At 44.8% G+C, this 11,184-nt stretch overlaps 1 protein-coding gene across 1 annotated transcript; it reads right to left on the bottom strand.

Annotated features, from left to right (window-relative positions):
- Positions 1-8,935: 8,935 nt before the first annotated feature.
- LIPT2 (lipoyl(octanoyl) transferase 2) lies at positions 8,936-10,347 on the bottom strand. Its single transcript, XM_016208435.2, has 2 exons — positions 9,882-10,347; positions 8,936-9,425 (listed from the first exon to the last, which is right to left on the bottom strand). The coding sequence occupies exons 1-2, from the start codon at positions 10,345-10,347 to the stop codon at positions 9,196-9,198; spliced, it is 696 nt and encodes a 231-aa protein (XP_016063921.2). The 3' UTR covers positions 8,936-9,195.
- Between the last annotated feature and the right edge of the window lie 837 nt (positions 10,348-11,184).

Genomic DNA, 11,184 nt, shown 5'->3' with positions numbered 1-11,184 from the left:
TGAGATGGCCATCTGCTTCCTATTAGACCTGGCTGGTACAGAGGCTCACTCTCCTATAGCCCCTTGCTCTTCCCTTGACCACCACACTTACCATTCTGTATTATAATTGTCTATTCTATCTGTTGACTCCACACCTAGAACATAAGCTCCTTGAGGGCCTTAAGCCAACACTAAGCCAACACAAAGGAAACCTTACTGAGAATCTGTCGAGTGAATGAATGTCATGAAAGAAAAGATCACTAGGTATTACATTATCAGGGAAAGCTTCCAAGAAGAGATAGACCTGAGAAAGCCCGAAAGGATAACAGAATGCCTTTTCAGCCTCTAGACCAGACCTCTCCTCTGAACACTAGACTCCTATATCTAACTACATACCTGACATCTCTGTTGGGATAATATGTTGGGGCTGAAAGTCTTGACTTCTTTCCCTGGCTCTCCTCAGTCTTTTCTCAGTAAGTGGAACCATCATCCATCCAGTTCTCTGTTTTCTTCATAGAACCCAACCCAGGCATCTGCTTCTCTGTGTACTAGTTTGGAGTCTGCCTTTCCCAATAGACTGTAAGCACTGCGAGAACACAGACCAGGTGTGTCTTTTTACCACAAAATAACCAGGATGTAACCCAATGTCTGTCTGGTAGGTGGGGGAGAAGGGTTGGGAGGTAGGGTGAGCATGGATGGTGTCTGTCAACAGTCTCAGACACTTCGGTCAATACAGCATGAGTCACAGAGGAAGTTTAACGATCACATCCAGTTATTTTATTCCATTACTCATCAGGAGCCCTAGTCTATGCTTCCGTGATCTTGTCTCCTCTCGGTCGGTCACTTGTGACCCTCAGGATGCTTTGTCTTATTCTGTGCTTCACCCTTCTCCTGCCTCTGCAGGCAGCACAGAACAGTGAAAAGAACACTGGAGGAGGTGGGCTGAGGGTGGGACGGTGTGGTGTCAGGAGACAAGATCTTGGTGACCTCTTCTCCCCACCTCACCTTCACATGTGATGTGACCTGGAAGCAAGGTGGCACAGTGGTCCAGAACATGGCCTCTGGGGTCCGACAGAGCTGTGTTTGAATCCTAGCTTTGCCACATATTTGCTGTGAGAGCTTAACTTCTTTGAGTCTTAGTTTCTTTATCTGTAAAATGGGTCTAAAAATACCTGTGCTTTATGGTTGTGTGGATTACAGTAAGATATTATATGTAAAGTGCTTCACCTGGTAACTGGCACATAGCTAGTGCTCCATGAAGAATAACTATTAATGAGGGCATGTGTGTTCCTGGTTGTGTAAATATGGAAATTCATGAATCTTATGGTTTGAATAGTAAGGGCTATGGGAATGCAGAAGAAAGTGTGGTCAGTGAGGACTAGGGTTTGCAAAGGAGGTGGGTGTTATCAGTCTAATCTTAGTTGCAACAGACAGAAAATCCAACTTAAACTGACTTAAGCCTGGCTGGGCGTGGCTCAGTGTTTGAGCATCGACCTAGGATCCAGGCAATTGGGGTTCGATTCCTGGTCAGGGCACATGCCCTGGTTGTGTGCAGGAGACAGCCAATCAATGACTGTCTCATCATTGGTGTTTCTATCTCTCTCTCTCCCTCTCCTTTCCTCTCTCGGAAATCAATAAAGATATATTTAAAAAATAAATAAATAAACTGACTTAAGTAGAAAAGAGAATTTATTGGCTCATATAATTACAAAATCCAAAGGTACTGGCTTCAGGCATGGCTGGATCCAGGAGCTCAGATGATGTCTTCAGGAAGCTATTTCTTTGCATCTTTGGGCTTTGCTTTTCAGACTATTGCTCCATTATCAGGCAGGATTCCACTCTGTGGTAACACGATGGTTGAGTTCTATGTATGCACTCTTCTGTTAGTAAAACCAGTAGAAAGAGCTTCTTTCCCCCACAGCCCTCCCAGCAGAAGTCCTGGTCAGATTCTTATTGTCCTAAAACAGTCCCAGTGCCCATTCCTGCACCAATCATAGAAGTCAGGAAAAAAGATGGCAGGGATGACATCTCTATTCAAACTACATAAACTTGGGTCAGAGAAATGGGTGAAGATGGTCAAAAGGTACAAACTTCCAGTTAAAAAAACAAGTCATGGGGATAGAATGTACAACCTAGTGACTAGATGACTATAATTAATAATACTGTATTACATAGTTGAAAGTTGCTAAGAGAGATCTTAAAAGTTCTCATCACAAAGGGGAAAAAAAAACTTTTTGTAACTGTGTATGGTGACCGATGTTAATTAGATTTATTGTGGTGATCGCTTTGCAATATATACAAATATTGAATCATTATGTTGTACACCTGAAACTAATATAATGTGTTATATGTCAATTATACCTCAATTAAAAATACAAACAAACTTGAAGTGGGTGGTGGGGGTGGGTGGAATTTGGATGCTATTATCAGAAATAGGGTGAATAGCTATACAGGCTGAAACAAGTGTCCTCTATGTTGGGCCTTGGAAAACATGATTTGAGCAGACAGAGAAGAGAAAGGAAGACACCCCAGAAAATCTCTGCCATGCAAAAGGGAGAAGAGGACAATAAATATGCTGTGAGCATGGCTTATACCTTTGAGGCAGTCCTAGACAAAAGACTGGGGACCAAGTGGGCTTGGGAATGGGGGAGTCACAGGACCAAGATCTCTGCTCACTAGGAGTGTGGAATAGGCTGCCTCCAGCAGGAATGGGCTTCTTGTCATTGAAGGTGTGCAAGCAGAGCTTCTTTGTCAGAATGACTATCAGAGAAGCCTTCTAGATGGGCTCTGAGATCCCTTGCATTCCCCAAATCTGGAATTCTATAGCCAGGAAATCAGTTCTCCCCCCCCCCCCCGCCCCATCCTGATCCCCACGCCTCTCTCTCTTCTAAACTCCTCTCTAAGGGGAAAGGCATATCCTTCTCACTGATATGTTTATGGCTGTTTGAGACATTCTGGATTCTAATTCTGGCTTCTACAGCAAATGTGGGATCTTGGATGGAACCACTTATCCTCTCTGGAAGTGGAAAGGCCAGGGAAATATTTGCGAAGGACCTAAAGCACCTGCTATAGTCTGGAGCAAGGCGGGTACTTCAGTTCTCTGAACAGCTTCACACCTTGGAGACTAGCATGTTTCTCCCTCTTCCTGGAATATGCTTGTCTACCCCCAAGTTCCATTGGAGATTGCAGGCATCTGATGCCTTTGCCTGCCCAGAATCCCTTCTTTTGGGAACAGAACCTCTCTTGGGGAACCACCTCTCCCTCCATTGCTCTCAGCCCATTTAGTTTAAGTACAGCTGAGCCCCACCTGCCGGTTCCAGGCGGGCACATGATTGGCTCAATAGCAACACTAATGCTACAGGTCATATTGAAATTTTTGCACTCAGCCTGCCAGATCTATGGAAGAATTCCAGCTAGTTAAGTAAAAAAGAAATCATAGCCTGGCTGGTGTGGCTCAGCAGTTGAGCATCAACCTAGGATTTAGGAGATGGCGGTTCGATTCCCCGTCAGGGCACATGCGTGGGTTGTGGGCTTGATCCCCAGTGGGAGGCATGCAGGAGGCAGCCAATCAATGACTCTCATCATTGATGTTTCTCTCTATCTCCCTCCCTCTCCCTTCCTCTCTCTGAAATCAATAGAGATATTTTTAAAAGAAAAAAAAAAAAGAAATTATAGAGTCAGAGTACCACCTTTTATGAACCCTTAATAAAATAATCAAGGGAATAGTCATTGCAAAAAAGAGAAAAAAATAGATGTAAGTGCCTCTTGAGGAAAGCATCACCTACAAAGCAGACTTACCCAAAAACTCATACCTGGATCAGACCAAGCATTAGATTCTACCTTTCAATCTGTAGAAAATATAGGAGAAAAAGATTTCAAAAACGATGGAGAGGGAACCTACAGATGAAAAGAGACTATGAGGCATTTATAAGACATATGAACCAAATGCAGTGTGCAGACCTTGTTTGGATCCTGATTTAAACAAACCAACTGTGAAAAAAGAAACAATTGGAGGAATATGAATATTAGCTCAATATTTGTCGATATTGAATATACATTTTTTCCTGTGTGATAATGATATTGTGGTTATGTTTTTAAAAATAGTCCTTATCTTGCTCAGGCCAGGTGGCTCAGTTGGTTGAAACATTGTCCTTTACACCAAAAGGTTGTGGGTTCAGTTCCCAGTCAGGGCACATACCTCAGTTGTGGGTTTGAACCCGGGTCAGGCCATGTAAGAGAGGTAACCAATCAATGTTTCTCTTTTTCTCTTCTCTCTCTAAAATAATAATAAAAAACATATCCTTGTGTGAGGAATGAAAATAAAAAATAAATAATCTTTATCTTTTGGGAATACATATTGAAATGTTTATGAATGAAATAACACGGTATATGTGATTTGCTTCACAGTAATCCAGAGAAGAAGCAGGAAGTGGGAGAGTTGATGTTGTTTTAACTGCATGATTTGGTATACAGGGGTTCATTGTTGTATGGTTAAAATATAACAAAAAAACTTTAAAAATGAAAACAAAACTAAGATGCTAGAATATTAAAATTCAGGCATCTCCCCTGTAGATTGCTGATGGGAGAATAAGTTGGTATAACTTTTATGGAAGGCAATATGACAATGTCTAAATAAAAATGCACATGTCCTTTGACTCAGAAAATCACTTCTAGAAATGCAAACTCTGTACTCACCATGTGTCATATAATACACACACACACACACACATACACATCTCCCTATATATGGATTCTCATTGCAGCCTTGTTTGTAAAAGGAAGAGATTAGTAATAACCTAAATGTCCTCGGTAGGGTACTAGCTAAATAAGTCAGGGTAAATCCACTGAATGGAATACTCCATCGTCATTTTTAAAGATGAGGATGCCCTTTATGTACTGATCTGAAACAATCTCCAAAATGCAGGCCTCCAGGAAAGGGAAACAGGTTTACGGGAGAAAGGGATAGGAACAAGACTTGTATTTCAATGCTACCATTTTGTATCTTCTTAATTTTATTCCCTGTACATGCATTACCTATATTTTTGAAAAAAACAATCTAAGTTTTAAAAGAAATAACAAAATTAAGATAGTAAAAAAAATATAAAGGCTAGGTAGCAATATGGGAAAATATCCATAATATTGTTTGGTTTAAAGAGTATACAAAATTTTATCCACATAATAATTAAAAGTACATAAAATATATCTGTTTATGATCAACTAATAGAGACACACACAAGCAAAAAGAGATGTGTTGTTAGGTGAGAGTGTTTTTTAAAAAACTTTATAGGTGTTATAATATGGTACGATAATATGTATGGTAAATTACAATTTGGTAAAAAGAAAAATCAGATTTAAATCACAAAAATCTAATTTCCTTAGGGTTTCCAGAAAGAGGGTTTTTCCACAAAGCGAGGTGCACCTGGTCACACTGCCAGCGCTGGGTCTGTTAGGTTTCCTGCTAGCCTTGCCAGAGGAACAAGATGCTGGACCGGTCACTGCAGTTGGTCACATCCTCACACTCAGCACCCATTCACCCCGACTCCTAGACAGTCTGTTTATTTTTGGAGAAAAGGCTTTGCACAAACAAGAAGAGGCTTTCTGGAGGTGGGAAAGCCAAGGTCTTAAATATCCTCCTTCATATGCTCAGCTTCCTTCCTTGAGTAAGGGCCCCAGTGGGAAACCGGAGGTGGCTCTTTCCAGGCAGGAAGGAGAGTCAGCCAAACCCTGGCCTTCTGCTCTGCATCCTCCCAGCTCTGCTAACCCATGGTCCACTTGCTCTTGGAGGCATGTCTCCTCCCGGACACCTGTCCCACTCATCCTTCAAAGGCAGCTGTGGATGAGTGGAGAGACCAGACTGGGAGTCAGGGACTGACTCTGCCCCTAAGTGCATGACCTTACACAAGTCACTTAGCTTCCCTGAGCCTCAGGTTTCTCATCCATAAAATAATCTACCTATCTTGACATGCTGCCAGAGAGTAAATGAGATCATCATGGTGTCTCATTCTAGGCCCCACACTATTTTTCTGCCTACTGCTTCTCAGTCTCCTTAGCCTGCGCCTTACATTTATCAGTCCTCTGCCCTCCTCTTCTCTCTCCTTGGGCTCCTAGACCTAACCCATCACTCACACACCCATGCTCCAGATCCACACACCCAACTGGCCTTCTCCATTTGCAACTCCCACAAGCATCTCAGACATATCTAAAATTGAACTCTTCTTCCTGTCCAAACATGGTCCTCATCCAGTGTTCTCCATTCCAGCAATACTTCTAGCATCCACCCAATTGCTCAAGCCAGGAACCTGGGGATATTCCTTGTCTCAACTCTAACACTCATGAATAACAGCAACAGCTGTCTTCCATCATGTGGCCTGGGAAACAGAGAAAGCTTATGGAAGTAAGAAAAACGGAAGTAAACACACTGAGAAGCCTGGCAGAGAACAGGAGAAAAAAAGCCTACCAGGGTTCATAAAGGGCTACGTGCTCTGATTCTGTTCATGAGCCTTTGCTTAAGTCAGTTTAAGTTGGGTTTCTACACTTGCAAATACAAGAGTCCTAACCAACAAAAACATTGTCTGTCAGAATAGGCTAGGTTATGCTGTGGTAATGACCAACCCTCACATTTTGGTGGCTTAATTCCACCCCATGTCCATCAGCAGCAGGAAGCTCTGCTCATTGCAGTCCCTCAGAAAGTAGCCACCAATCTTGAATGTTGTTGGTCACTGTTTCAGAGGTAAAGAGAAACTATAAGGGGTCTGATATCAGCAATACACTGTTCAAGCTCAGAGGCCACGTTACCTCTGTTCGTAACTCATTGACCAAAACAAGTTACCTGGCCCTACCCAACCACGAGGGGGCCACAAAGTACAATTCTGCAGTGTACCTGAAATATTTGGTGAATTACCTTAATAACTACCATACATTTCCTGCTGCCTATTCTGTGCCAAGCTCCGAGCCAAATGAAACTGAGACTCAGGAAGGTCAGATAACTCAGCCACCACACCATGCAGAATGATTCTCAGTGGTCAGGGGGGGGGACAGCCTGCTCCTGAATGAGGGAATTATTTAAGATGGCTGACACATTACTAAAAAGAAATGCTGAGTAAATGTTTGTTTCTTTTCCAGTTTCTGGAGGCATTCAAGAACAGGCTGTGTGGTCACTTATTAGGGTTGCTGAAGAGGTAGCCAAGTACCAGATGGGTAGCAGCACTGTGCACAGCCTTCCAACCATGAGAATCTAACTCCACTTTTCCTAGAATAATTATTCCCCTTCTTGGCACTAACACTGCAAGGTAATTAATTACTCCCCACCTCTGCACTCCTACAAACCACTGTTGGCTCCATGGGTGGGAAACTAAGACCTAGAAAGGATATGGGCCAATTATGGGTGGACAAACCACCCATCAGCTAATACTGAGTGTCCATGGCATGCAAAATTATAATGAGGTTCACATTATATTGTCCTGAGCTCTTAAGACAGTGCTTATAGCAGGAAAAGAGCATGAGAAAGTATAGTCCTGGCTTTGTCATTAATTTACTGTGCAGCTTTGAACAAGTTTCTTCCAAAGTCTTGGTTTTGTCTTTATACAATGAGACAGAAATATACCTCTAAAGTCCCTTTTGTCTTTAATAACTGATATAAATTATGTACAGAGTCAAAAATCAAACATCGGATGTGGGAAGATTCACTTTTCTTCTTAGAAGCCAGTGAGGCCACAGAACCCTGGGAAATCAAAAAGGACTTTAGATATGATATTGTCTAAAGTTACATTTTTCAACATGGCACTCACTAGCCACATGTGGCTACTGAACATTTGTAGTATGTAATGAGGTGTGCTATAAGTGTAAAACACACACTGAGTATCTGGATTTAGTATAGAAAAAATAATATTGACAATATTTTGGGTCCACTGGGTTAATTAAAATGTTATTAAAATGAATGTCAACTGTTTCTTTTTACTTTTTTAATGCAGCTACTAGAAAATGTAAAATTATAATAAAGCCCACATTATATTTCCATTGGAGAGTGCTTGTGTAAGGGAAAACTGAAGCCCAGAGTGGGTAAATGACTTGCTCATAGAGTCAGGACTAGAACCAGGGTTACCTGAATTCTCATTCAAGTTTCTTTTCACCCTAACTGCCTGTGGTAGCCAGTCTCCAAGATGGTCCCTAATGATCCTCACCTCCCATCAACCTTGTGTAGTCCCTTCCACACTGAGTAGGGCTCACTTATTAGGAGACTGGAGAAATGACTGCAATTTCCAACACTGGGTCATAAAAGACATTGTGGCTTCTACCTTGTCTCTCTGGCATCACTTGCTCTGGGGGAAGCTAGTTGTTGGGTCATAAGAATATTCAAGTAGCCTTTATGGAGTGGCCCACATGAATAACTGAGGCTTTCTATCAACAAGCAGCACCAACCAAGCATGTGAGTGAACCATCTTGAAAGCTGTTTCTTTAGCCCCAGTCAAACCTTCAGATGACAGCTGTCCCAGATGACATCTTGACTACAACTCATGAGAGACCTTGACCCAGAACCACCCAGCGAAGCTTCTCCCAAATTCCTGACCCACAGACTATATTTGAGATAATGTTTACTGTTTATGTTTTGGGGTGATTTGTTATGCAGCAATAGGTAACTAATACACAGAAAAACTTACTTCTGTCTTTGGGAAATGTTCTTATCTTCCCCAACCTCTGGCCTAGTTTAGGTTACCTAACTAAAAAAAGCGATCAGGCTTAGGGAATCTAATTCAGGAAGACAGGATCCTATTCTGTTCTTTAAAGAGGCTTTCCCTTTATTGCAGAAAGCACCACATCACATCACCTTCACCTGGGCCATCCAGAGACATGATTCCTACAAAATCAAAGGAACTGGAAGCTCAGAATTGCCCAATTAAATACAGTATTGAGGAAGTAATAAATAATTGAGAAATGATACTCTAAGCTTAGAAAGTGATATCAATAGTAGTGGTAATGCATTTTATTTAAAAAGCATGTATTACTTTTCACATTTTCATTTCTATATCTGAGGTAGGTGGGAAGATATAAATAAATCAGGTTACACATGAAGACAATGGCTAAGAGCTCTTGGCCCATAGTCTCATGGTGAGTGAATGATAGGCCCAAATCTAGAATCTGGGTTTCAGTGACTCCAAGTCAGGCTTGGTACTTTCCAAGGTAGGACCAGGATCCTGGCTGTGATAACATGAATGCCTTTCAGTTGGTACTGTCGTCAGAGACCAAGGTGCACTTGTAGGTCTCCTTAAAGGCCTCAAGGAAAGGTGGTATTACTTCATCCACAGTGATGTGCCTCTGGAGCTCCTTACTCAGGGAAGTGACGCCTGTCCCGACCAGCCCGCAGGGCACAATGTACTCAAACCACGTGAGGTCTGTGGAACAGTTCAGAGCCTGCCCGTGGGATGTGATGTGTCTTCCATAGCGGACTCCTGCAAGACAAGCCAAAGGGTGTTAAAATCAATACCCTCCCTCCCCAGGTTTCAGGATCCGCCTGTGTGTTGAGGGAACTGGACTGGATCACTGATTTTCCAGCTGTTTCTGGAGCACCCAAGGGGTTGTGCAAAGATCCGAGAGGGGGACAAAGTGAGGGGAGTGGTACGTGGCCCCACAACAGCTGCACTTACTATGGAGATTACAGAAAATGTCTTCAACAGAGACTGTTGCTTCAAAAAATTAAAAAAGGGTGAGAACTGAACTACTAAGTGCCTTACGGTCCTGACACTGCGAAGTAACCTGGCGATTCACTTCTCGGGTCTCTGCATTTGTAAGGTTGTACCAGATGACTTCTCAGGGCCCTTCTGGCTCTGAAGAGAAGACCCTTAAGCGCTCCATCGGCCCCGCCCCGCCAGGCCCCGCCCCGCCAGGCCCCGCCCCGCGGCGCTCACCGATGGCGCAGATCTTCCGCTCGCCCAGCCAGACGCCGGTGTAGGGCGGTGGCCGCGCGCGGGCGCCCCGCAGGCCCAGGCTCTCGCACAGGCGCACGGCGCACGCCTCCAGCGCCGCCACGTGGGTGCGCAGGCGCAGGCCCAGGCGCCGCAGGTCGAGCACCGGGTGGCAGAGCAGCTGGCCCGGGCCGTGAAAGGTGGCCAGGCCGCCGCGGCCTGTGGCGTGCACCTCGGCGCCCAAGGCCCGCAGCCGCGCCGTCTCCTCGGGCGTCAGGCCGCCGCGCAGCCCGGCCGTGTACACGGGCCCCGCGGGCTCGCAGAGCAGGAGCGCACCCGCCTCAGGGGTCGACCGGGCCTCGGCGCCCGGCTCCGCCTGCAGCAGCCGCTGCCAGCGCTCCTGCAGCGCCAGTAGCTCGGCGTACGGCACCCGACCCAGCCACACGAGCCTGACCGCGGCCTGTCGCATGGTGCCCGCCCCGGCGCCCGCGCGGCCCCGCCCCCTGCCTGGCCGGGGGCGTGGCCTCAGGGGCGGGGCCTAGGGAGCGAGTCTGGAGCCGCAGCTCGAAATTGCTTTTTCCTGGCTCCTGAAAGACTGTGATCCCAAGACCCAATATAAGGTGTGTCTCTGCCATTCATTCATTTCAGAAACCAGTATTTAGGGTCTGCCTGATACAGTGGTGCACAGTGTACGGGGGGGAAAAAGATCTGTCCTGGGAAGCATACATTCTTACAGCGGGCAATAAGCAAGCATTAAAGCATGAAACAAAAATAAAATAGGGTAATGTGGCATTCCTGAGGAAGAGTCTCAAAAGGAGATTACCGTGCAGGAGGTTTATTGGGGGTTGGGGGTGGGGTGGAAAGGGGGAGATACTTTCTTTTTTTTTTTTAAATATATCTTTATTGATTTCAGAGCGAGGAAAGGAGAGGGAGAGAGAGAGAAACACCAATGATGAGAGAGTCATTGATTGAGCCCGCAACCTGGGCATGTGCCTTGACTGGGAATCGAACACCGATTGCCTGGATCCTAGATCGACGCTCAACCGCTGAGCCACACCCGGCCAGGCTGGGGGAGATACTTTCAACACCATCCCCATGAAGAGCAGGATAGAAGCAGGATTAGGCAGAGGCCTCAGCCAATCCCAAAGAATGCTCTGAGCCTGGGCTGACCTTTCAGAGTTATTCCAAATTAAAGAAGGGGGCCAGAAATTTATACTCTTGTATTGACCAGTGATAGATAGAAGCTATATCTGGAGAGGTGCTGTAACTTAGGAAGGCTGCTTCCTTCGGTGGAGGACAATTCCCA

This window comes from Miniopterus natalensis, chromosome 11 (assembly GCF_054644295.1).
Source record: "Miniopterus natalensis isolate mMinNat1 chromosome 11, mMinNat1.hap1, whole genome shotgun sequence".
Taxonomy (NCBI): Eukaryota; Metazoa; Chordata; class Mammalia; order Chiroptera; family Miniopteridae; genus Miniopterus; species Miniopterus natalensis.
This window is presented reverse-complemented; position numbering and strand designations above follow the sequence as displayed.

Excerpts from the sequence above, each read along its gene's own strand:
- LIPT2 (XM_016208435.2), bottom strand. The coding sequence starts at position 10,347 with ATGCGACAGGCCGCGGTCAGGCTCGTGTGGCTGGGTCGGGTGCCGTAC. Across the intron at positions 9,426-9,881 it reads GCGGAAGATCTGCGCCATCG|GAGTCCGCTATGGAAGACAC; the intron begins GTGAGCGCCGCG and ends CTTGTCTTGCAG.